The 25550-nt window shown below is 28.7% G+C and overlaps 1 protein-coding gene across 1 annotated transcript; it reads right to left on the reverse strand.

The window, feature by feature from the left end:
- Positions 1-1035: 1035 nt before the first annotated feature.
- On the reverse strand, positions 1036-2818 carry LOC129976277 (glutathione S-transferase Mu 1-like). Its single transcript, XM_056089761.1, has 2 exons — positions 1992-2818; positions 1036-1711 (listed from the first exon to the last, which is right to left on the reverse strand). The coding sequence occupies exon 1, from the start codon at positions 2675-2677 to the stop codon at positions 2006-2008; it is 672 nt and encodes a 223-aa protein (XP_055945736.1). The 5' UTR covers positions 2678-2818; the 3' UTR covers positions 1036-1711; positions 1992-2005.
- Positions 2819-25550: the final 22732 nt, after the last annotated feature.

The following is a 25550-nucleotide window of genomic DNA, read 5'->3' on the forward strand; positions in this document are numbered from 1 at the left end:
TCCTGATATATCCACTAAAGATTTTCAAAAACAAACAATTAATCCTTCATATAAAAAGAATAGAAAATACTTTACACAAATAACAACAACAACAAAAAAAAAGACTTTCAATAAATCTTTTAATTTACCCAGAATAGAAACTTTATAATACAAAAAAATTCAACTAAAATAACAAAAGCATATATATCGATCAATACATAATACAAACAAAATGGCAGGCAGAGCAGTATTATACAAACATAATTGACTTTAACTATGTTTCTTTTGAGAACATAGTCATCGTTTAATGTTAGGAATTAAATTAGCAAATAAGGAAAACACAAAAACAAGAAAATATAAATGTAACAAAAGTAAACAATCTGATCATATAAGAACATACAAAAAGTAGGCAGAAGAATCAATACAGCAAATATAAATGATTGATATGATTATGCATAGTATCAAATATATGCAATCAAAATTAGAAAACTAAATTTCTAATTTAATCTTAGTACATAAATGGAAACCAAGAACTTAAAACTTAGCTGTTTTATAAAGTTCCCTTTTGAATAGAAAATCATTTCAAAACAAAACATGAAATTATTTTTCAGATTTTATTATGAAATAATAATTTTATTGATTATAATAATTCATTGATTCAATAAGTGGAATTTAATCCTAAATCTCATATTTGAATTCAATGAATTTTATAAAAGTTTGAAACAAAATCTCACAAGCTACTACTTATAACCTGAACTGAAATTTAAAGCCTTTATATCTTAAATTCTCTTTATTACAGATTATACAAAACTATATAAAAATTTAAAGTAAGAAAAAATAAAATGCTCAAATATGAAATTTTTCAAACAGAATTCAGTTTTTTAAAAATTGCTTTTTTAAAAAAAATTTGATGTTGCATTGAATATTTTCCATTTCTATTTCTAGATTATTAATAATTAGGAAATACAAAGGAAGTAGTGGAAGAAAGTTTATTAAAATACTTATTATCATCAGAATTATTGATACAAAAAGTTATAAATAAAAAAATGAAAATTACAGATTTTACTTTCCAAACAGCCTTTTAAAATATAATCATTAATGTGTATTTCAATGCAATTCAGATAATCCATTTTTCTTAAATAAAAAATACAGCTTTGTAAAATATGTTTAAAACAAAGCCTTATATACTTATAAATTTATAAAAAAACAGAGCCATTTCAAAAATTTGTCTGAAATTAAACATGCCATCAGAATTAAATGTAACTTTAATTTCATCATGATCAAAACCTGGAAAAATTCCAATGCACTGTTTAAATAATTACAAGTGGATTTAATAAAAATATTACAGAAGTTTTAACCAATTTTAACAAACAAAATTTTATTTAACCTGCTAACCAGATATTTATTATTCCAAGAAGGCAACTCCAAAAGCCCTGAAAACTTTAGTCATGGAAAGTTTTAAAAGTAATATATGGATTATATTATATTTCATGTTACCAATTAAAACCTGGCATGGGCATATAGAAGCACTTCAAATTTGCACAATTTAGTTTGAAACACTGATACAGTATATTTTATAAAATTGGATTAATCTAAAGCCACCAGTTTGTTTTGTTAACACGTTGTAATTAGAAATATTTTCTAATTATGTCATAAAATATTTTGTCAAAATAAATAATCAACAATTGAAAAGTGATTTTCTACTATTTCTTTGGGTGTAAATGACTTCTCACTGCAAAAAAAAAAAAAAAAGAGCTTTCAATACAAAATGAATTAAATAATTAACAGGCTAAACTAAAATAACAGATAAATATTAAAAATATTTTGATATAATAATAATAGATAGCTTTAATAAAGTTCAGGATAAAAATGTCTCCAGATACAAGGGGGAAAAAATAAATTTCATAAGCAACTTTAGATAGTATAATAATAATAAAAAAATAATAACATTTTTATAATCATTCCAATGCTTTATAGAAGCCGTACATTGAGAAATTAGTACTTCGACTTGCCAGTTTTCAAGAGTTTAAAGATGCTCAGGTGGATCACCTCCACCGCAATCTTTAGCTGTTGGTCCAAAAATGGGCCATCTCCTGTTTTGGTATGTGGAAGAATTCATATATTCTTGTAATTCAGGCAAATTCTTCATTCTTTCTTGGAAAGCCTTGATTTTAGGAAAATCATCCAAAGCCTCTTTATGGAACAACCTGTAGAAATCGAAAACATCATAAGCCATAAAATCAACATAAGTTATACTATCTCCAGTCAGATATTTATTCTCCCCAATGTACTTCTCCCATGGCTTCAACAAATTTGGAATGTTCTGAATAAATTCGGCTTTGACTTTTTCATCATAATCACTTCTGTACACTAAAAGGACCAAAGCATAATGCAAGTCGGTCATTTGCTGTTCCACCAAAGATACCCGTAGCTTTTGCTCGTCGTCTTTGCCTTCCAAATCATATTTTCTAGCTAAATATCTCAAAATAGCGTTGCTTTGAGTGAGTTTGATATCACCTTCAATATAATAAGGCAAGTTCGGGAAATCTAAGCCAAGCGTAAATTTTTCATTTTTCCAATCATCTTTATCGAAAGCATAACGTTTGTCGACAAAATCTACTTTCTTATAATGAAGCAAGTAACGTATGGGTTCCGTTAAGCCACGAAGGTCCCAATATCCTACAATAGGTTTAGACATATTGCAGTTACCAAAAAAAAAAAAAAACTTAACAAGAATTCAAATTGAAAAATATTTTAATGGTTAAAGCTACTTTAAAATTCAAGCTTTGCCAATTGATATTCTGATTTCACCACACGGTCTGTTAACCGGCTAAAAGCGGAAGTGAATCAAAACAACAATTTACTTACTTCACTTCACGTTTTGGTTATTTGAAAATATCCTGGTCTTACCGCTAATGATTTTAAAGAAATACTCCTCCCACCTTTTTTATGTCAGAAAGTTAAAAAAACTACATTTAAAAAAAAAGTTTTAATTTTCATTAAGGAAGAAGAACAGATAACGATCAAAAGATATATTATTGACCGATAAAGTGAATTCAAGTTTGATTTTCCGATTAACTGAAATTCGGATTTCTATTTACGATGCTCTCGAATCTTTTACAGCTGGTTCAATTTTCAATCATTCTTTGCAGTAAAAGTTGTTTTATTTGATACTTAGAAAATAAGAAATTTTTATGTTTATCATCATTTATTTTGCAACAATAAATAAACCAAAATAATAGAACCATTTTAATATTAATTTCTGCATCTTAAAAGAGTGAATTCCTGATATTTCTGAGAGGATTATCATTGATTTGACAATTAGTTTACTTACAATTTCCACATTTTATGCATAAAAATTTTTATAATCTGCATTTTAATGTACAAAAAGCATTTCATCTTATTAACCATTTCAATCATATGAAGGTTTGTTGCTATTACGACAGAAACTTATATGTTAAATTAATCGCAACCATCGTCCGCGAAAATTAAAGTCGAGTTTAAGGATTGAAACTATTGGGTTGTTCGAAGTGGACATGTTTCTCCGCTATTAAAATGACGAAGTTTTGATTTTATTATGATTGAGTTCGTTCTTTAGGAGGTCTGAGGAAATCATGTTTATGCATCTATGATCTCTAAGAGAAATTTCGTTATGCAGCTGATGGAGCAGAAGCGGTGTTGAAAATATCTGAATTTTTTTAAACAGTGAGATAAGAGTTGGCTTTTAGAAACACGTGACCTGTTTGAACATTATTTAATTGTTCTGACGACTTCCCAGTAAATTTGCACTGCCAGATTTTTGTTTCCTTTCCTTTACACATTTTTAATTTTTAATGAATATGGGGCAAAGAAAAAAGAAGATTCGAAGAAAAAAAATCACAGGTATTGAATTTTTTTGTCATCTTTTTATAATTTTTGAAATTGAGGACAGACTTTTTTATTGTTTTATTTGTACTGCAATTTGTTTACATGTAATTTTGACTTTTTCTATTAATTGTGTAAACATAATATTGAGTCATAAAAAATTATCTAGAAAGTTAATGTAATTAGAATACAAGATAAGGCTGAAAAAGAGGAAAGCCCCTTTAAGTGTTAACTTATCAAAAATTTAATTGGAATCATTTTTAAAAAATTCTGTTTAGTTAAAAAGAAAAAAAAAAAAAGATTTCTGAAATTTTCAAGAGTTTTGAATCTCTTGCATTGGTGCCCAAATCAAGTACCGAATCTTCTTCACTCTTCAGACGCGGGGAATAATTGAAAATAATCGATTCAATTGGCTACTGACCTGCTCTGAGTGTGAATATAAATGCGATGTTGATTAAAGTATGCACCAATGTCACAGTTCTGAATATCTCCTGTAAAATGAAGATTCCTTACATTCTTTGTCAAAACAATCATTTTTTAAATACACATCTTTCGCTGATAAATTATTCTTATAATAAAAGAATTATTAGAATAATTAAATTTTTTTTAAATTATTCTAAAAATAATAATTCTTGAACCCCTCTAACAGTTAGTCCAATATCTCCAAGGATCACAGATAAATTCAGTAAAAATACTAAATTCACACCAAAGATTAATATTTCGTTATGCCATGATTCGCTAATGCCATGCAAGGCATTCACGAAAATCCACAATTTTATGAGGGGGGGGGGGGTTGAGATAATACCGTTATTTGAGATTTGAGCTTCTCCCATTGTTTTTAATCTGTGAAGAGAACATAAAATGAGTAAACATTTATTTAAAAATGGAAATTTTAAAATAAATTTTGTTGTTTACTTGTTATTAAATTTTTGTCTTAAAGAATCAATAAAATATTATTCGGAGCTAACTTAATTTAAATTTAGCTCTAATTTACTTTTGAAACTAATTAATAAAAACACCGTCACAGATTGCTACTCGCCATTTGTCAGAAGATATAAAGAAAATCCCCTATCCTGGCACAAATGGAAAGGGATATAAAAATTAATATCCGTATTTTTTCGTTCTAATTTGAAATGTACTTCATAATACTTTGGTCTCATTTGAAACGTGATTTTAATTACTAATTAAATGATGGAAAAGGCAGATAATATGAAAAATAAGAAACAAATTACATTTTCATTACCATTAATTTCAGCTCCTGAGTTGGGCATATTTGTTGGGTTGTTCTATAAAATAGTTTATCATGTGCAAATTATGTTAATTAAATACCAATTATGTGCAAAATATCATTATTTTTCGATTACTGCTCACAAAGTAACGCATAGGAGGATAATAAGAATATCCACTATTCAAAAGCAGTAGCTGCTAAATTAAAAATAAACAAATAATATCTGCGAAAAGGGTCTCCCTAAAACCTTGTCCTATACTCCTCTCATCCTTGAGAATACATTACATGGCATTGACTTACAATAGTTATGAAATGTCAACTTTTGGCTTGAATTTAGCATTTTTACTCAATTTATGGTGTCGTCCCTGGCGAGTTATTTGGCGATTATTCCCTTGCATGCCATTAGAGTATCCGAAAATCAAATTTGTGTTTTAGACAAGTTTTTTCTCAGTGGAGCAGATTTATGCACGTGTAGTCACAATATCACATATCAAATTTAGTATGTTTAAGTCATTGCATGTTTCTGAAAGTAGAGACCGACAGACAATCAACTTGTTGTTGGATGCGGCTAAAAATTTGACGGGTTTATACACTATAGATATTAAATCAATGTACCAAATCTTATCCATCTTCCTCTCTTTGTGTTATAGTTATCGTGTTAGCTTACATTCGGACAGCCGGACATATAGACTTCCTTCGAACAGATTTTAGTCCAAATTAGATAGAAATCTGCAAAAATGATGTAAAGACCGTATTCCAAATTTCAACTCTTAGCTCAACGCATTGTTGAGTTATCTTTGTCACAGACAGATAAACGGACATTTTCTAAAAATGTGTTCTTCGGACTCAAGGATTTCTGAAATAAGAAAATTCATCAAAATCTCGAGTTCAAATATTTGACGATTTCTCTACTTTCTCTACACTACGTACATGAGAAAGCGAAAAAAAGTTACTTCTTGGCTTACTTATCATTTCCAATATAACAATGTTACGGTATGTATAATGCAATGCTATGTTTTATTTCCTCGCATCCCATATATACAAAAGGAAAATATTGTAATACTTGTAAAAAAAAATTCGGACTCAAGATTTTGACGAACTTCTACATTTCAGACCTCTCTACATTTATGGAATTGTCTGTATAGCTGATTCTGAGCAAGATAACTCAAAAACTCAAAAATTTTACTTGCCTAGCTCAAATTTTGAGCTAGGCAAGTAAAATTTGGCGTACGGTCTTTACATCAAACTTTTACACCGCTATCAAATTTCGAACGAAATCCATTCAGAGAAAATCTGTTTGTCCGACTGTCCGAGAACAAGTGAGCGATAAAACATTATAGCAGATAAATATGATTTAGTGTGCTTGTTTAGCATTTAAAATGTATATCCTTGTAAAATTTTTACATCAAATATTTTACACCGCTATGAAATTTCGAACGAAATCCATTCAGAGAAAATCTGTTTGTCCGACTGTCCGAGAACAAGTGAGCGATAAAACATTATAGCAGATAAATATGATTTAGTGTGCTTGTTTAGCATTTAAAATGTATATCCTTGTAAAATTTTTACATCAAATATTTTACACCGCTATCAAATTTCGAACGAAATCCATTCAGAGAAAATCTGTTTGTCCGACTGTCCGAGAACAAGTGAGCGATAAAACATTATAGCAGATAAATATGATTTAGTGTGCTTGTTTAGCATTTAAAATGTATATCCTTGTAAAATTTTTACATCAAATATTTTACACCGCTATCAAATTTCGAACGAAATCCATTCAGAGAAAATCTGTTTGTCCGACTGTCCGAGAACAAGTGAGCGATAAAACATTATAGCAGATAAATATGATTTAGTGTGCTTGTTTAGCATTTAAAATGTATATCCTTGTAAAATTTTTACATCAAATATTTTACACCGCTATCAAATTTGGAACGAAATCCATTCAGAGAAAATCTGTTTGTCCGACTGTCCGAGAACAAGTGAGCGATAAAACATTATAGCAGATAAATATGATTTAGTGTGCTTGTTTGGCATTTAAAATGTATATCCTTGTAAAATTTTTACATCAAATATTTTACACCGCTATCAAATTTCGAACGAAATCCATTCAGAGAAAATTAATGTCCTCCCATTGGAATGAACGAGAGTCTGGAAAGAAAAAAACCAACGCAAATGTTATCCTTGTCATCCATTCACTGTCCAAAATTATGATGTTCGTCCCCAAATAGTATTTGTGTTTGTTCGAAATAGGTGGCTAATATAATTCATTTAATCTTCGCAAAAGCTAAATATGACGCTGAGGTGAAAAGATAGTACAATATACCGGCTCCTATTCATCTTTGATATGCTGTTGTTGAAGATAATCAAGTGGGAAAAAATCGCATTACAATCTAATCACTTATTCAGAGCAACCCACTGATAAACATTATCATTCGAGGATGAAATACTCGTTTAAAGCGATCTTGTACCATTGTTTATATTAACCATTTATATGTATAAAACGCTTACGTCAACACAAAATTTGGCAGAATTTGTTAATCCCCGTTTGGCAACACTTGACATCGCCAAATGAGTAAGGTTTCAGTTTTCCCCCACGCTGCCGAGGTTAGACTTAACGTGTATTTAACCGGTTATTTCAAATGAATCTGTTTATTTCCTTAGTGTTTGATGCATTTAAAATTAAACATTATTAATTAATGGTTTTTCGGATTCATTCTGAAGTACTTTGGAATTAAAATAAAACAGAATAATGGAAATTAAAAATTTCTAATCTGCATTGCGTTACCCCAAATGACGTAGAAAATTCACGCATGCGCAGTGTGTTTGATTGTTGATAACTGTATTTTCATATATATATAATATTAATATAAACGCTTACGTAGAAGCAAAATCATGCCGATTTTATTAATCACCGTTTAGCAACACTTTTACCTGGCCCGGGAACATCAACACTTAGTTTGATAAGATTTCAAGCAAACGCTATTCTTGCATCGGTTTGAAAAATTTTTAAACAAAAGAAATTAACGGTCAAAAAACGGACAAAATTTTTTACGATGGCTTTAAGTCGTGCCGTATCGATTTTGAAACGAAATCGTCGAAAAAAAGAATGCAGGTCGAATGAAAATGCTCAAGAATCGTTCATAAGAAGACCCAGTCGTGATGAACGAGATAGGGTTAAAGATTTATATATATACGGAGCGAAGTTTCCGAACTACAGGAGCATAGTTTTGGGACTATGTTATGACTCTGTTCTTTTTGCCAGGCACGTTACTGGGAAAAAGAAGCAAATTCAAGTGGCAAATACACGAAATGCTGTCATGATAAAAAAAAAAATGTTTTGGAACATCTGTTGAATCCACCAGAAACATTGAAAGACTTGCTGATCAGTGATTCAATCGAAGGAAGAAACTATCGGAGGCATATAAGAGAATATAATTCTGCTTTAGCTTTTGCTTCCATGGGAGCTCAAATTAAACCTCCTCTTGGAACAGGGCCACATCGCTATAGGATTCATGGTTAGATATACCACATGGTTTCTCCTTTATATAGTGGTCATAACAAACCATGGTAAGTTATATGTGTTTGATACCAGTGAAGTCACTGAAAAACGCATGGAGAGAAATGAAGGATGTTTGCTTTCTGTGATGGAAAGATTGGATTCTATGTTGAGAGCAATCAATCCGTTCATCGATTGTTACCTGAGATGCATAGAAATGGAGAAAATCAGGATGGTTTTCATGGAGACTAGAAATTTAGATATATATAGATATAACCAACATTTTACTAAAACAGAAATTGCAGCGGTACTTGTTGGAGATAATGGCGAACCTCTTACTAATCGAGACAATCTGTATTTATCCTGTAGGTGATAGCTCCAAAAATATTTCTCCAGCATGGGATCACCAATGTTGTGATCCCATGCTGTTTCCAAGAGGAGAATTAGGTTCAATTTTCGAGTGTACTTTTTGCCTTACATTTTTTATTTCTTTTATTGTTTTATCTTATTTAGGAACTGACCAAATTTGAATGTAGCTGCTTTCAGACAATTTATTCTTTTGTAAATATCAAATTCTTTATTCTGTTTCTGTAGTGTATCTTCCAAATTCGAACAATTGTGAGAAAAGCACAATTTTTTAAAAAAATTTGTTTCTTAGGTGGATGTATATAGTTATTTAACTCTTTAAAGGGCCATTTTTTTTTCTAGCCATATTATGTTAAAATATTTTTAGGCTTGAAATTAGAATAAGAAAAGGGATTCGTTTAGCTTATTAGATAAATTTAATTTGATTAATTAATTAGTTTGGTTAATTAATAATTAAAAAATCAAGACACATCATTTTGTCTGAGATAAAGAACTGAAGCATCTAAGTTTCTGTCTTTCTAAAAAAATGTGTCAGAACTTATGCCAACCTACATCATCTCATACAAAGATTGATAAATTTGGTGGAAAGCATACTTCCCAAGGAAAGGTTATTTGTGTTTATAAAGGACATTAATGCAGGCGATTTTTGTGTACTTTTAGAGTGTAGAGTAGTACACTTACAGAGTGTACTTTTTACTTTACATTTATTATTGTAAAGTAAAAAGTCATTATCATTTTGGAATAAATTGAATCTGAATATATCTGTTGCTAGACTAAAGTGGTTTAGTAGATGGTGAGTGAACGAAGCAAGCTTGGATCGCGAAGAGATCCGAGATGAATTGCATTAGCAGTTCCTGTGGGTTTGCGAGCATAAGCGAGCAGGAGGCGGAGTCCCCTAGTACTCTCTCTAAAATTAAACAATACTTACAGAGATTAGTTCTCAAATTACACACGCCTTGGAACATTAAAATAAAAATAAATAAAAGAAGACAGCATATTTTTATCAATGAAAGGAAAGAAGATAATTATCAACAAAATGCCATTCAGTGAAAACTGCTTTGTCATTTTCAGTCATCTGAAAGGATTGTGTTGTCTTTCTACAAGCACTGCCGCTTTTATTGAGAGAGATAAGATAATAAACCAGCTGGGACCAACAGAGAAGAAAGGAACGTGTTTTCTGACACATTTAACTGATAATAAAGCAATAATTATCATAGGTTTGAAAGGAAATTTCTAAGAATGAATAGGCATATCCAAGCGTATCTCAAAGATATCTCGAATGACATTGAACTTTTGAGGCGTGACTTCTATTATACCGCAGAAACTGTCATGTATGAAAATCTTCTTTTATTTGTAGAGTTTCCTTTCTTGTTTATTAAATGCATAAAGAGAAAGTATTTGAATCGTTAAAAAAATACTGTTCCCTGTGATTTTGGTGAATGTTTTAGACCCATCGGAGTTAGAATAAAACATTTTGGATTTATGTTTATTTGTTTGTGACCGTTTACTCAAAATCAGAATAAACTTGAGGAATGACATTTGGTGTGCGATCTATACTCCGGAATAGTACCCCCCCCCTCCCCTTCGTTTGGGGCACATCCTCCCAAATGTACTTTATGGACATCTGAACACGCCATAACTCAAAAGCGTAACGAGTTAAACGGAAGAAATATGACATGTGGTTTTATGACTAGAATTGCAGATAGACCAAATACTTCTATTAGTAGATTGTCTGTCAGTTTGTCTATCTGTATGTATGTGAATGCTATAATTCAAAAATAGATCAATAAAATTTAGTATGCATGTCTGGCACAAAATTGTATATATATTTGAATTTTGAGCTTAAGTGGTCAAGATATACGGATCATATACGATTCCCATCGCTATATAAAAAAATAAATGCAAAAAAATCTGGCATCTGGTTTTATGATTAGAATTGCAGATGGATCCTTTCTATTAGTAGACTGTCTGTCAGTTTGTCTATCTGTATGTATGTGAATGTATGTATGTATGTGAATCTGTATGTATGTTTGTCTATCTGTATTATAACTAAAAAGCGCATCGAGGTATGCAAATAAAATTTGGTATGGATGTTTGGCAGAAAATTGTATATATATTTAAAGTTTTTGAGCCTTATCGGTCAAGATATGCGGATCATATACGATTCTCATCACCGGATAAAGAAACTAAACATTAAAATAGTCAAATTAGGAAAATATACGAAACAGCCGAGAGGAGAATACTTTATAATGTAAGCGCATATTTTTGTTGTAATGTTTGTTTTTCACCTTATATTGTATCACAGAACCTGTTTTGATGTAGCGATTTGTTACAATTTTGTGTCACTGACCTTTCCTTATTACCACAAGATACTGTACTGTATCTACACTGTATTGTCCAACATTCTAAATATCGCACGAGAGGGGTTCTCAAACGGCAGGGGGGCTTCACCTACTGATGGAACAAGAATCAGTTTTCGGTAGTTCGCAAAAAAAAAAAAAAAAAAAAAAATCTTGAATGCACATATATTTTTCCTTAATTTGTGAAAATATGATGTGGGCTTACAACTTTCAACAATCCACATTTTTTATTTTTTTATTTTTTGCAAAACTTTATTTAGTAATAATTGCTTTTTTTGCTTCTCTTTTTCAGCCCATAAAATCACTTTCGGAAAAAAAATTATTCTGCTTGACTCTGGAAAAATTTAGTACTTCGATGATGCAATAGATGTGATTTTTAAAAAATGGGTTAGTAACGTTATAAATTTAGAAACCTTTGCCATGCAATATCGAGAAGATATCGTAATAATATTTTTCAGTATTTTGTACAAATAGAATAGTGCTGTGTTTCTCAAATAAAAAAAAATAAGATGAAAAATTTCCTAAGATATAGTCTCATCCCTGTTCCTAAAGTAAGCATAATTAAGCTAAAAAAACTACATGGGTGCCATAATGATTTCCATACGACCAAATAAAGTGCATGAAACTCGCATACATACTTACTAAACAATTAATTGGCGACTAATTAGAATCTTCAATAAGTTAAAAATATTATTTTGCTCCTCAGATAAGATGATTATAAAAAGAAAAAAAAAACTAATCAATCTAAAGAGGAATTGTATAAGACTTCCAGGGCTAGTATCGCTCTACTATTTGCAAGAAGAAGTCGCATTTTCATATGATACATATATCAAAATTCGATTACGATAACTTCATTCATGTCAATGATTTTCAATTAGCTGGAAATCTGTATTCAGGCAGATTTAACAGGCAGCTGCCTAGGTTGCTTGTCTGAAAAACAGAAGCGAAAGTGGATCAATTTAAAATATTATTAACCTAGTTGTCTAATAAAAAAATTGTAAAAAAACATTAATATTAGAATAACATTAACATTTTGTTAAGCATTATATGCCAGGTTCTTATATGTTTAACTTACTTTACTTAATTAATGTAACATTTATGTGTCAACTTAGATGATATTGTATACAAAACGATTAATTCATTGATTTGAATCATTGTATTTACATGCATAAGATACTAAAAAAGATAGACTGTCAATCATTTGGCGGATTTGGTTCAAAATTTGTTAAGTCTTTATATTGTTATAAATCTGTAATTTTGCTACCCGGCACGAATAGTGCCATCGTGGGAAAAAACTTTAAAACCGTTGTAAGATCTGTCCTATGAGTGCTGAGCTTGGCGACCATTTGGCGACGAATTCGGCCAGTTTGGCGACTAAATGGATAATGCTGGAAAGTTCGAGAACTTTCACGATCCATCCACAAAGATCCGAGATACACACAGGTACGCCCTGATTGGTCTGGAAGACTCTAGCCACGCCTCCCGTAACTATAAAAGACAGGCACTCTGAAGCTGCAGTAAAGTCGTGCGTGAGAGTAGTCGGAGTCGCCGACAAGTAACAGAATTAGAGGATTAGACAGCAAGCAAGCTGCTGCTCTAGCGATTAAATGCGCTGTGTTATTACGACTGATTGGCTGTATTCGTAGAAAGAAATTTTGTAACAATATACAGATTCGGACACAACTTTTGTTAAGTATTTATTCGGACACAAAAAATATTTATTCGGTAGAAGTACTTATTCTATTCGATTTTCGATATTTCACAATTTTTTTGCATATTCATTCGGATACACAGATATAATACATAATTATACACAGATTATAAATCTGTGTATAAAATTTTATCCATCTAGCTTTTTTGCATTTTGTAGTTATTGAACTCACTTCTACTCGAACAACCGAACAGACTTCTTGTGAAAGGATTTCGTTCAAAATTTTATAATTTGACAAATTTGTTCGTTATTCGATATACCAAATTTCAGCCGTCTAGCTCAAAGAATTTTTCAGTTATTGTGTTCGCAAACAGACAGACAGACATAATTCCAAAAAATGCGTCTTTGAACTCAGGGAGATGTGAAGATTCATCAAAATCTCGGCAAATTCGAATTTTTTGACGATTAAAATACTTGCTTTGCATTTCGTTTACGAGAAAGTAAAAATGGAAGGTATCTAAAATGTTACTTTTATTAAAATATTAAAAAGAAATCGACTTATTTGAGTATGTGAGACCGATTGATAACCCAAATAAATAAATAAATAAAAGAAAAATTTTAATCCGAAATATCATAATTTGATAATGTTTTATGGTTTTTGCTCATTGATCTAAACGAATGTCACATTCTTTCTATTAAAAGGAAGGGGAAAGATGCAATTTGTTTATTGCTTCCGTCAAAATAGAAATCTAATTTAAACCCGGAAGAAAATCGACACATTTTAAAATGATGGCTATTACAAAATTCCATTAATTCTAAAATTACTTTCGGCGCTTAATACTTTTCCTAAACGACAACAGATTCGCATGTACATGATGGATTACAAATTCTCCTCCATAAAGGACTTTCTCGAAATATTTTGCTTTTAATCTTTTTTCAGGAACGTTCGAATTTATCACACTCAATTATTTTACATTATTTACACAAAATTTCCTTAATTACGAAATACATTCAAGATTTAGCGCAGTAGCAGGAATTTTGCATCTGCTTGTTTTCCGTTATCGCATTCTCATCTCGCTCACGTATATCGTTCGTATTTTATTTAGTTTTATTTGTTTGCAGTTAGCCGCCTTCAGATACCAGCTGGTCCGTTCATTATGATTTTATTTTATCAACAAAATTAAAAAGGGAAAATTGCTTGAAACAGTTGCTACAGTATTCTGAATGAGCTCCGTAACCTACGAATTTACTTTACTTTCTAGTTATAAACGCATCATATTTGGGACATTTATTGTTATTTTAATTCCTATAATAATACAAGGGGCATTTGACAAATTGAAGCGTGTCAAAGTGATTTTTACATTTTAAACTATTTAATACATTCACTTAATTTCATATTTAAAATTAAAATTTTTAGTAATTTGATGTGCGTGTTAAACATATTGTATGTGAAAAGGTTCATAATTTGAATTTAAAGTCATATCTCATGACATAATTGACATACATGTCACAGAATCGATGACATGTATATGTCAGTGGCACATTATGTGTCACAGAAATTGTGAAAATATTTATTGCCAAATGGCAATTGTAAAACATAAAAAAAATCTTTGTACGAAAGTTTCACGTCATTTCATTGAATATTTTACATCTGTCCTTAATTCAACGCTTCTTTAATTAATGGAGCTGCAAAATATTAATAAAAATGCTCTGGGAAGGGCTCGTTGTGTCTTCGAAAACTCCATTCAGTTTGAGGGAAGAAGATATGAAAGAAGTCAATAAATATGTACCAAACAAAATGTTTAATCGAGTTCGAAAATTGGCCTAGCCTCAACAGATGGGTTTTGCTATGACTTATGGAATTTGATGACCATATCTTCAAAAACTATTAATTTCTGAAAAGTTTTTTTTTGATTTATCTTAAAACTGAAAAAATTATTATTTTTAATTATATTAATTTCTTTTCTGTACATTTTTTTATTTTTAATATATTTTTTAAATTTAATTTGACACACTGTCTGTAACAATATTTTTAATGCTATGATTAAATTCAAACTAATCCATCAAAACATTCAATCAAATGCCTTTTCTAATGTTAAAATTAAGACAAAAAATTGCTTTCTTTAGACATTCCTCCCTAATAGGATTTTAACTTCCGCTTTTAGTTCGTAGTAAATACAGTTTTTAATTTGCACCCACAATTATTTGTAGCAGATTGATTTTATTAAGTTCTTATTTTTCAATCGCATCAAATAAACACGTGATTTTTTTTTTATTAAAAAAAGCACTCTATTTCAATATTTCAACATCCTAAAATGTCAATCTGAGTAAACAAACTGGTCGGCTATTGATGTCTCAATTTTTATTATTTAGATACTTATATAAATGCCTAGCTTTTGGCATCTTTCACTTTTAAATCAGCGCCAATATCGGCGGTCATATTGGCCATATACTAGAAATACGATTATGAGATTACCTGTGACAATAATCATGGCGTGGAAATGCAAGAAACTTGCTTCGTTGCCAACATTTCCAAGTTCTCCAGAAAAATAATCCGTCATTGACAATTCAGTTAATTGAAGATATCGGAAAATATTGCATAAGACTTGCTAAAGCGTTTTAAATATACTTTAATGAAAATTTAGAAATTGAAATTTGGATACTAGACCCTTTTATTTATTTTGTTAGGAAGTATCCTGATTAAAGAAAGGAATAATTTTTTTATTTTTTTACGCGACAGAAATTTTATGAGTCCAAAAACAATAACTTCTGCAAATTTCGGTTTAAATGGAGAGACAGATATATATTTCCATCAAAGTTATGAAAGCTTTAATTCTTTTTAACATATAATGTCTTTGCGATACTGGATTTTCAATCATGATATTAATTAAAAATAAATATAGGACACGGTTGCAGTTTGAATCTTGCTTGCACTTGAAATAAATGAAGATAAAGCCCACCGTATCTAAAGTGAGTTCGCAAATTGTACAGACTAAGTCTATGACAAAGGATACCGACGTGCTCTGATTGGTTTAAACCTTGGCATCTTTTTGGCAATGTTTTGCACTCATAATAGTGTAATTTTCGTTTATTTGGCTCAAACCTTGTGCCTTTCATTAGTTTTATGAAAGATACGAGTGAATATCAACACGATCTATTTTTTATTAATATAATTGTTTTCTCTAAATATTACTAGTAATACTGCTAATACTAATTAATAATAATAATAATGAATATTACTAATAATACTAGTAATACAAGTAACTAATGTTGTTTATGCACAGAAATACAAAAACTGAATGAACGTAATTACACAACATATAATGCAGCAATGAAATAATTATTATTTTTCTATGATTTTTGTCCTTTTATTAGATAATTTATGCAGTCATTGAAACTTGTTGCTGAACGTTTGTTACTTTCCCATCAACTACATATGGGGAGATGATTACTTAATACCCAAAACGTATAAATATGTAAGCTTTAACGGAATATGTGATTTCGTAGCTATTTTTTTTAGTTATATAAAAATAATATTAAGAAGAAACACACGCAAAAAATATTTTTAATAAATTGCAATTTTTATATTTCCTGAATTTAGGTTTCAGGATTTCATCTTTTCTGCGGTGTATGTGTTTCCAGATTAATATTACAGGCAAACCGTCAAAAATGGGGGGGGGGATAAATTCATAAATTTTATTTATTTTTATAAAAATATATTTCGGTATGGCATCTTTTTGGCAAAACATTGCCAAAAAGATGCCAAGGCTTAAACCAATCAGAGCACGTCGGTATCCTTTGCCATAGACTTATTCTGTACAATTTGCGAACTCGCGTATCTAAACTGGTTACAATGAAACAAGTTTAGATGTCACATTAATCTTCATCAATTATAAATCTTAATATCTTTAATACAACATATAAATAGCAAATTTATATTTTATTTTGATGAAAAACTCTTTAGTTACGTATATAATTGATTACTACAAATTTTAAATGTTTTTAATCTTTGATTCTAAACACTTCATTAACAATGCAATGACTTTTAATTAGAATACTTTTATGATGGTACATGTATTTTTGATTCTTATTCATATAATTAATTTGTTTTGAAAAGTTATAAATTTTAAAAGTTATATACTGTAAGCTCTAATTTCGCCAACAGTTCAAGAACTTTTCCTTTAAACGATATTATTAATTAAAGTTGCAAGTGAGAAATTAATTATATATTAATATTTAACTGACTTTATGGTTTTTGCAATAAGAATCATTAAACGAATTATTAAAGGAGTCATATTATCAGCAAACTATGAAGTTCTAATGGCAAAATGTTTTAATTTCAAACTTTGTTGACTTTATAAGGAGTTGGAAAAATTTCATATACCTTACTGTGCAAACACAGGAAATAAGTTACACAATACACTGAAAGTGTCATCTGTAATTTCGTGACGATTTTGTTACTTAAATATTGGGATAGATCAAACGTAAAAGAAATGAGTTTGACTAAAAGTTTCTAGAAAAAGCTTTCCAACCTTTCGTTCTTTAAAAGTATACACCTCAATATTAAACGTCAGAAGCATCTATATTAGATTTACTATACCCCGCCACCAGCAAAAAGTAAAAGACTGATACGACAGAAAGTCAAACGACTAAGCGGAAGAGAATGTTTACTAAAGTAGGATTGGACTATCAACTGTCGCTAAGATGGCAAAATGAAGTTTGAATTCAACTAGTGATTCTTTACCCTGAGGGGATGGACATATTTACTGAAGAATCCGACTGAAGAGGATACAGACATCTAGAAGATGGCAAAATGAATTTTGTCATCTGCTAGTGATTTGCAGATCATGTTAAACCGCCAAAATGTAAGCGAGAGTCATTCGAAGCCAAAGTAAACAACTGGCGGTGAACTTCATTGTTTATTCAGGGACAATTTGGTAAGCAGATGGAAAAAAAAGTTGGAATATAACACCGCGGATTTTAATTAATCAGACGCAAATGGTGGATTTTTCTAATTTTAAAGTTTAGTTTGATGTAGATAGGAGAAAAAAAACTCATATCACTAAATTAAGTAATGTTTTATATGAAATGTGCTTTATTAAACAAGCTGGCGCTTGTAAGGAAACAAAATTCAATAGTTGAGTTTATGTAAATTTAAGGCATATACCAACGATCGGGATGAAAGTTTGGGCAAAATGTTGGAAAACATTTATATTTTTGAACTTTTGTATAAAATAGATCGAAAAAAAAATATCTGAGAAATGCAAACGTATTAGTATAAATCCAAAATTTTTGAAAATTGGAAAAAATATGTATTTTTGCATAAAAAGAGATATAAAGCAAAAACAAAACACACATTGTTTAGAAGTTCATCAAATGATTTATTCAAAACCTTGCAGAAAACTTAAGAAATATATTATTTTATTCCTGAATTAAGAAATATGTGATATGTTTACCCAGTCTTTGAATATTGGGGTTAAAATGATACATATCAGGAAATATTTCATTTGTTTCACATTGTAAAGCATTAAAAAAATTATAAATTCTTTCTGAAGGAATAGATTGATTAGTATGTATTTACGAATTGCAGAACAAATTGACAAAGTATTATAAAAATGTTAACTAGAAATATGTTTTAAATTTAAATTTATAAGGTTTTTCTTGAGAAGGTTTCACCAAATTTAAAATTTGAGAAAACAGCACGAAAAAATGTATTATGCAATTATAAAAATCAATGTTACTTTCCAAAAAAATGAGCTTAGAAAAAAATTGAAATAGCATTATATTGTTCAAAAAGGAAGAATAGTACAAAATGGATAGCTTCGTCAAAAATCGACTTTTTAACGTATTTTCCTTTTTTAATTAGTTTCCTTAATTCCGGTGGAATAATAATAAATGAAAATTGATTTTAAAGTTACTCTTTTATTCAAATGCTAGTCGTCATATTGCATCTTTACTTTGACATATAATAATAAACTGAATAAACGGAATTTAATATTATAAAAAGGATCTTTCAGTGGTGAATACCTGATCAAATTTTCTAATATTCATTAAAACACTTTTATTGATAATAAAGAAAAGTATAAAATAAGTTAAAGGATCATACATTTTTCATTATTAAGCTATATTATATATTTTTTTCTCTGATCGAAGCAATTCATATAACTTCTTAAATAAATGTTTTCATAAGCAAATTCTAATTCGTGAGGAAATGAAAAAAATTAGATAAAATCTTACGACAAAATTGAATTTTCAAATTAAAATCTAAAATCTTGTGATATAAATTGGCAATCGTTATTCAGTAATCGTTTGCAGTTATTAAAATCTTGAAAACTAGATTTTAAAGCCTGATTCTCGCCTTCAAGCCAGATTCAGTCGCGGCTAAAATTCTGTAAAAAGCTATATAAATATGATAAAATTTTCTTACTTGTTTAAAAAATTCCAACGAGTAAATCTTATCGAAAAAAATTAATTAAATTTTATTAGGAAAGATTAAATCTATTAACAATCAGTTTTGAAGCTATATGGCAACCATCTTGAAATGGAATTTATAATTATAAATTTTGGTGATACGATGAGAAAAAACTGAATCGATATTTTCATTCAGTTAAAGATTAATCTAATAATGCTGTAAAGGAATTTAAAAAAAAATCGTTTGGTTAATAAAATTATACAAGTAATATTATTTCATTTTCATAAAACAAAATATTTTATAAAACATGGAGTTTTTTTTCGTTATAAATGACTTCCACATTTTACCGCTATAACATTTTAAAAAGATATTTCTAAAAGATAAAAATTCGGTTTTTTTTACTTTAATTTTTAGCATATTGACGTCATTATGCAATTACTATAATTATCTTTGCTTGCCATTTTGTTAAATATAGACCATTTAATGAAATTAAAATTCAATAAATTCAATTTACAGAAATTCTGGCTTTAGAATTTGGTTTCGAAAAATAGAACACAGCTGTGAAACTTTTATATGTATAAAAAAAGCTCTTTTAGTGGGGGGGAAAATCTTTTAAAGCAAACCTTGTAATAACTGATTTTTTTTTCCAAATTAGTATTTGAGGCTAGTTTTCTAGTAATTAATAAAACTAAAATACAGTGACAGATTTTTCATTAAGTTAACATGACATCTGTTACAGGCGCTGAACAAAGAGAAATAGGGTTGCTATAGTCATATAGTAAAGAATTTTTAATCTGTCAAGCAAATAAATAAATTTGTAAAAAAAATATAAATTTTATAAATTGAAAAAAAAATAGAATAACATTAATAACTTGATAAATATAAACAGTCGGGTCTCTATTTCGTTTCGTTACATTTCCTTTGGTATTACAGTATTTGTGTGTATCAAATTTCTGCTTGAAAAATATTTTATACAGTTCTGAGTGATCTTCTACCGGAAGGTATAAAAAAAAAACATGTATTTTTACAAAGTTAATAAAATAAAAAAAATACTTAAAGTAGAAATAATTTAATCTAATTATTTAATAATTATTTAAAATAAGCCATTAAAATTTTGATTAATCTAAAAATGCATTCAAACGTGAAACTAAATTGATAAACTAAAAAGAAAAGATAACCTGATAAAGTGGACCATTTAGGGCCACAAAATTGAATTAATCCGCTACTGCTTAAACTTAAAAAGAGCCCTTTTTTTCCCATGAAATGTTACTTATTACCTTACATCATTCACTGTTTTTAACTAACGTAACAATATGGTTACTTAGTTTCAACGTCAAGGCATTTTCTTTTTTTGTTTCCATTAGTTTCATTTGACCTAGAAACCTTCAAACGTGACAAACTTATGTAATCATGCCGGTATGCTTTTTTATTTTATGAGAGTACGATAAACGAATTTATTAAGTTTCTTTTAATGGTATTACTTCTACAGCAATCAATTTTTTTTTTGTGAGTTGAACATTAGATATTATATGCTGTTTTGCTTCTCTTTCAATTCGTTCCGTGGCATTAAATGTCCTTGATATCACCTCCTTTTAGAACCGGTGTCACTGAACTTTATCATCAGAATAGCAGCGTTTTGTTTACACGATGCTTATTTGTTCAAGTGCAACACAATTTTCTGTTGCCATAGCGACAGGAATAGCGTGATTGGTGGTTACATACATTTAGTCAATAGCTTTCGGTAATTCAAGAAATATCATATAAATATTGTTTTCGCATTGTTTAAATCCCCGCAGAATAAGCAATTACATATTAAGTTTTCGTAAGTGCTTGGTACTTGCATACGATCAAAGGTTGTTTCTCTGCTTATAACAATGCCGTTTGCTTAAGATTAAGGAAAAGTAATCGAATCGCATCTAGAGCTCGTGTAAAGGAGGCGTTTTGCATTAACGGTGGAATAACCTTTGGAATTATGCAAGCGCTTTTCTCTGTGTTATTTGTCAATAGCACGAAATCATTGACTCGAATGTCAAGGGAACAAACATTAACGGATTACAAATCTGTTAATTGCTGATTTGGCAAGTTATTTGTCTCATTTCAGCGAATTAAAACGTCGTGCGAACAATAATTGTAAGATATTCCTTAACTTGTAAATATTAAATTATAAGGTCTTAGAAAATGCAGTCGTTTATGGAAAGTGGTATTTGCTTAAATCTCCTAGAATTGAATGTTAGCTGCTAAATAGCTTTCTAATTAAAAAAAAATCATTATTTGGCATCATATTCTTTAAAGTAATTTGTTTTGGTGATTTATATAAAATTAAAAAAAAACAATTATTCATATTAGAACATTGGTGTGAAATTCAAACGGTTAAATAAATAGGAAAATAATATGAAGAGTTATGAAGGTGATAAAAAACAATTATTTCAATATTTGTAAAAATGTGGGGTTTATTTAGAAAAGAAGAAATAGAAAAGAAAAAGGTCAATAATAATTCAGTAGATATCTTGTCTGCAGTGATTAAATTTAATTGACTCAAGGTAAACGTCAGTAATTTTGGCTGAGACAGGACATTTATTTCTTTTCATAATTGAAATAATTGAGTACAGCCATAAGTATTTTCAAATGTGGAAATAATTTTACATGCCAATTTTATATTAATCATGTATAATTAGTAATTTAAAAAAAATCTATGGCATTTTTATAAAAGAAATTTCTCCCATGCTGTTATGTTTGTTGAGCTGCATATATATATTAATTTTGGATTGTATGCAGTACACGGGTCGTAAGTTTGACCCTTTATATAAGAATTTCATGACGCACAATATATTTCTTCTATAACAAAATATTTTTCCATTTTTCTGAAATATCGAATAATAACAACCGCTAAAGGGTACGTTAAGAAAATGGTTCTTAAAAAATATGTTGCAGTTAGAGGGTTAAATACTACAGATATGTGAGCTAAATTTTAAAGCGTTGCTGTCACATCGGAACTATGAAAGGCAAAATATTGAAAATCTTACCATTATAAGAACCTATAATATAATTTATTTGCTTAAGCATTTTTTAGATGTAATTTATTCGATTGTTTACATCATTCTAAATATAAGAATTCCAAGAATTTTTATACATAAATTTATAATTGGATTGTAAACTATTTTTTTGTTTATAGTTCTAACAGAATCTTCTAGATAATATTTAATTCAACATGAAATGAGAAGCATTTGCTATTATTCCCATGTATCAATTTTATTTCTTCTTAACATTTCTTCTTAACAAGCAGCTATTTTTATGGAATCTAAAGCTCCGGTATTAAAATTGAATTAAAAAATAGAGAGTGATGAAATTTATTTATTTTTGTAATTCTATGCACAAATGAGTTTGATTGAAAAATTAAATAGGTCTTGCTTTTGTTGGATTGTTTTGTGAATTAAGGATAATTTTCTGTATAAAAGTTCATCATGAATCCAAGAGTTAAAATTAAACAATAAACCCTAGAACAAATGAAATAGTGGATATTTTTAGTTCTCTTGAACAATTTCAATCTCTATCGATAAAGCAACTGTTCTAAAAACAGCTGCCAAAACAAATTTTCGACTTTAAACCAGATTTCACCAACTGATTCTTCAAAAGTATCGTTTGCTTTTTAAAAATAATAACAGCTAATAAATATTTAACATTTCAAAAGCGTATCATGTTACGCTTTTTAAAAAAATCTAAGTTTGAATTTAGATTAATTAAATTTTAAGTCCAATTGTGTGATCCTTACTAAAACATGGCATGACAAAAAAAAAAAAAAAAAAAAAAAAAAAAAAAGATCTACTTGAAAATGAAACGATGTTAAAATCGAACTGGAATAAGTTTACCTGGGAAAATTGTTGCTAATTTCTCTAAGGAAAGTAATGTCATTTTAAAGGAAATGTTGCCATGAAATTTCACACGAAGAATGAAATCATGTGATTTTAATAGCAAAAATTCCTGATGCGAAACCAGATTTGTCGTAAAATTATTACTTGTTTAAAAGAGATTTATTTTTGATTTTCAGGGAAATCACCTTTTTCCTGTTATGAAGAAATCGGCGAAAAATTGCCTTTATGATTGAAATGCAAAAAAAAAAAAAAAAAGGATAATTAAGGTAAAATGGAAAAATTTGTAACATAAATACAAGATTTAATTAATTACTCAAAATCTAATTTATAAAATTTTCCCCTTCTTCAGCAACAAAGCATTTAAAAATTAAATTTAGATACAGTTTTTTAATAATAATACTATGCTTTTAGGGTCCATATTTTCGGAACAAAAAACTTTTTTTAAAAAAATCTGTTTTTCGCTTTATTTCTTAATATTTTAACTATTATATAAATACTTCAGTGAAATATTGTTTATCTTAACTATAGTAATTCATTTCAAAATATAATTAGGTAAACGTACTGAAAATACAACAAATATATTTTTTCAATATCTCAATAGTTTTAATTTTTTTAGATACCAATTATTTCGAAGTGCACCATATATATATTATACATAAAATATAATGTTTTTTACAATATACACATCTTAAACCATTCGTGCATTTGTTTGCTAAAGTATTAGTAGATACTTCATTGTACTTGATAATTTGTACATCATTATTATTGAACGTATAGTAGCTTCTAATAATGTTAAATATGTTCATCAAGATTTAAATTTTGCTTTTTTAAAAGATTTCTATACATTTTCTAGCAATATTTATTTTTCTCTGTATATATATCAGAGGATAGAAAAGTCTATAATAAAGTAAGTAATTAAACCTATCTAAAAATATTAGAACAAATGAGTGAAAGGTATTTCTTAAAATCGCAATGCTTGATATTTTTATTACAATTAAAATATATAATTTTATTGGTAAAATTTCATTTATTTTATTAATATTATTTTATTCGCATTCTATTATTTATTTATTATAAAAAACCAAATAAAATATTAAGTAATAATATATTTTCAAAAGAAAGGCCTAAAATCATATTAAAATTCAAAATTTTAAATTCAAAACTGCTTTATAACGCATTATAGTTAAATAAATAATACATTTTCACACATTTGCTAGTGTTCTCCCATATTATAAAGCCTTTTTAATTTCTTTAGCAGATGATATATAAAATTTTCTGGGATCAACAATATTTACTCAATTTTGGTTTTACTTTTTCTACAATGACAGTCAATATTGCAAAACAAAGCTGAATTTTTAAGTCAAAACAGAAATTCCTTCAGAATTAAAAAAAAAGCAACAACATAGCTAACGGTTTTTTTTATAGAATTCCAAAGGTAATCTCCACATATATTTTTCATATTATCAAATATTTTATGCATCGAAAATTAAATACTCATTTTAAAAATAAAGAACCAAAACCTATTTATATCTAAACTTGTAATTATGCGAGCGGTACATACACCTATCCAAGTGTAGAATATTTGAGTAAAATAGTAAGTAGCAACCAAGTCACAAGAAGCAACAGTTGCGGATTTAGGAATCTCGCGACCTAAAGCAGAACGCATTGAAATGTCCTTTAACAAACTAATAAATTTAGTTTAAAAAAATCAACACGTTTTAAAATGAATTAACTTGATAATAATTTATTTTAGATTAATTTATTAACTTAGTGGAAATGTATATCTTATTATTTATTTATTATCACTTATATCAGCGATGCATCCACATTTATATACAATACTAATTAAACAAATTATAGGTATCTATAAATGCTATAATGGCAGTTATAAAAACAAAATGAATGTAATGAAATATATAAAAAACTAAAGCATTTACAAAGTATTGATAATATCCTCGTAACTTATAATTATTAGTATTTATATTTTTTATAAGTTTATTTATTTGCAAAGTAGACTAATAATATCTTTTTAATATACATATGTGCGGCACTCACTCAACTTAGAGCTCTTAGATAATTGCCAACTAGGAAATAAGCTAATGAGCAGTGATGAATTTAAAATACAAGAACCTCGTGGCACACATAAACATATCAGCTATTTTTACAAAACTTCTGTGAAGCAAAACATTATTAACCTTTCAAAACAGAATAAGTCATTTAATTACAAGAAACAGAATTTCGAATGAATTCTCCATTTAAAAAAAGAGAACTTTGAAAAAATGGAAAATCCATATGCATTTTGCTTATTAGTTAGTATCTTTCCTC

Source organism: Argiope bruennichi, chromosome 7, assembly GCF_947563725.1.
Source record: "Argiope bruennichi chromosome 7, qqArgBrue1.1, whole genome shotgun sequence".
Classification (NCBI taxonomy): Eukaryota; Metazoa; Arthropoda; class Arachnida; order Araneae; family Araneidae; genus Argiope; species Argiope bruennichi.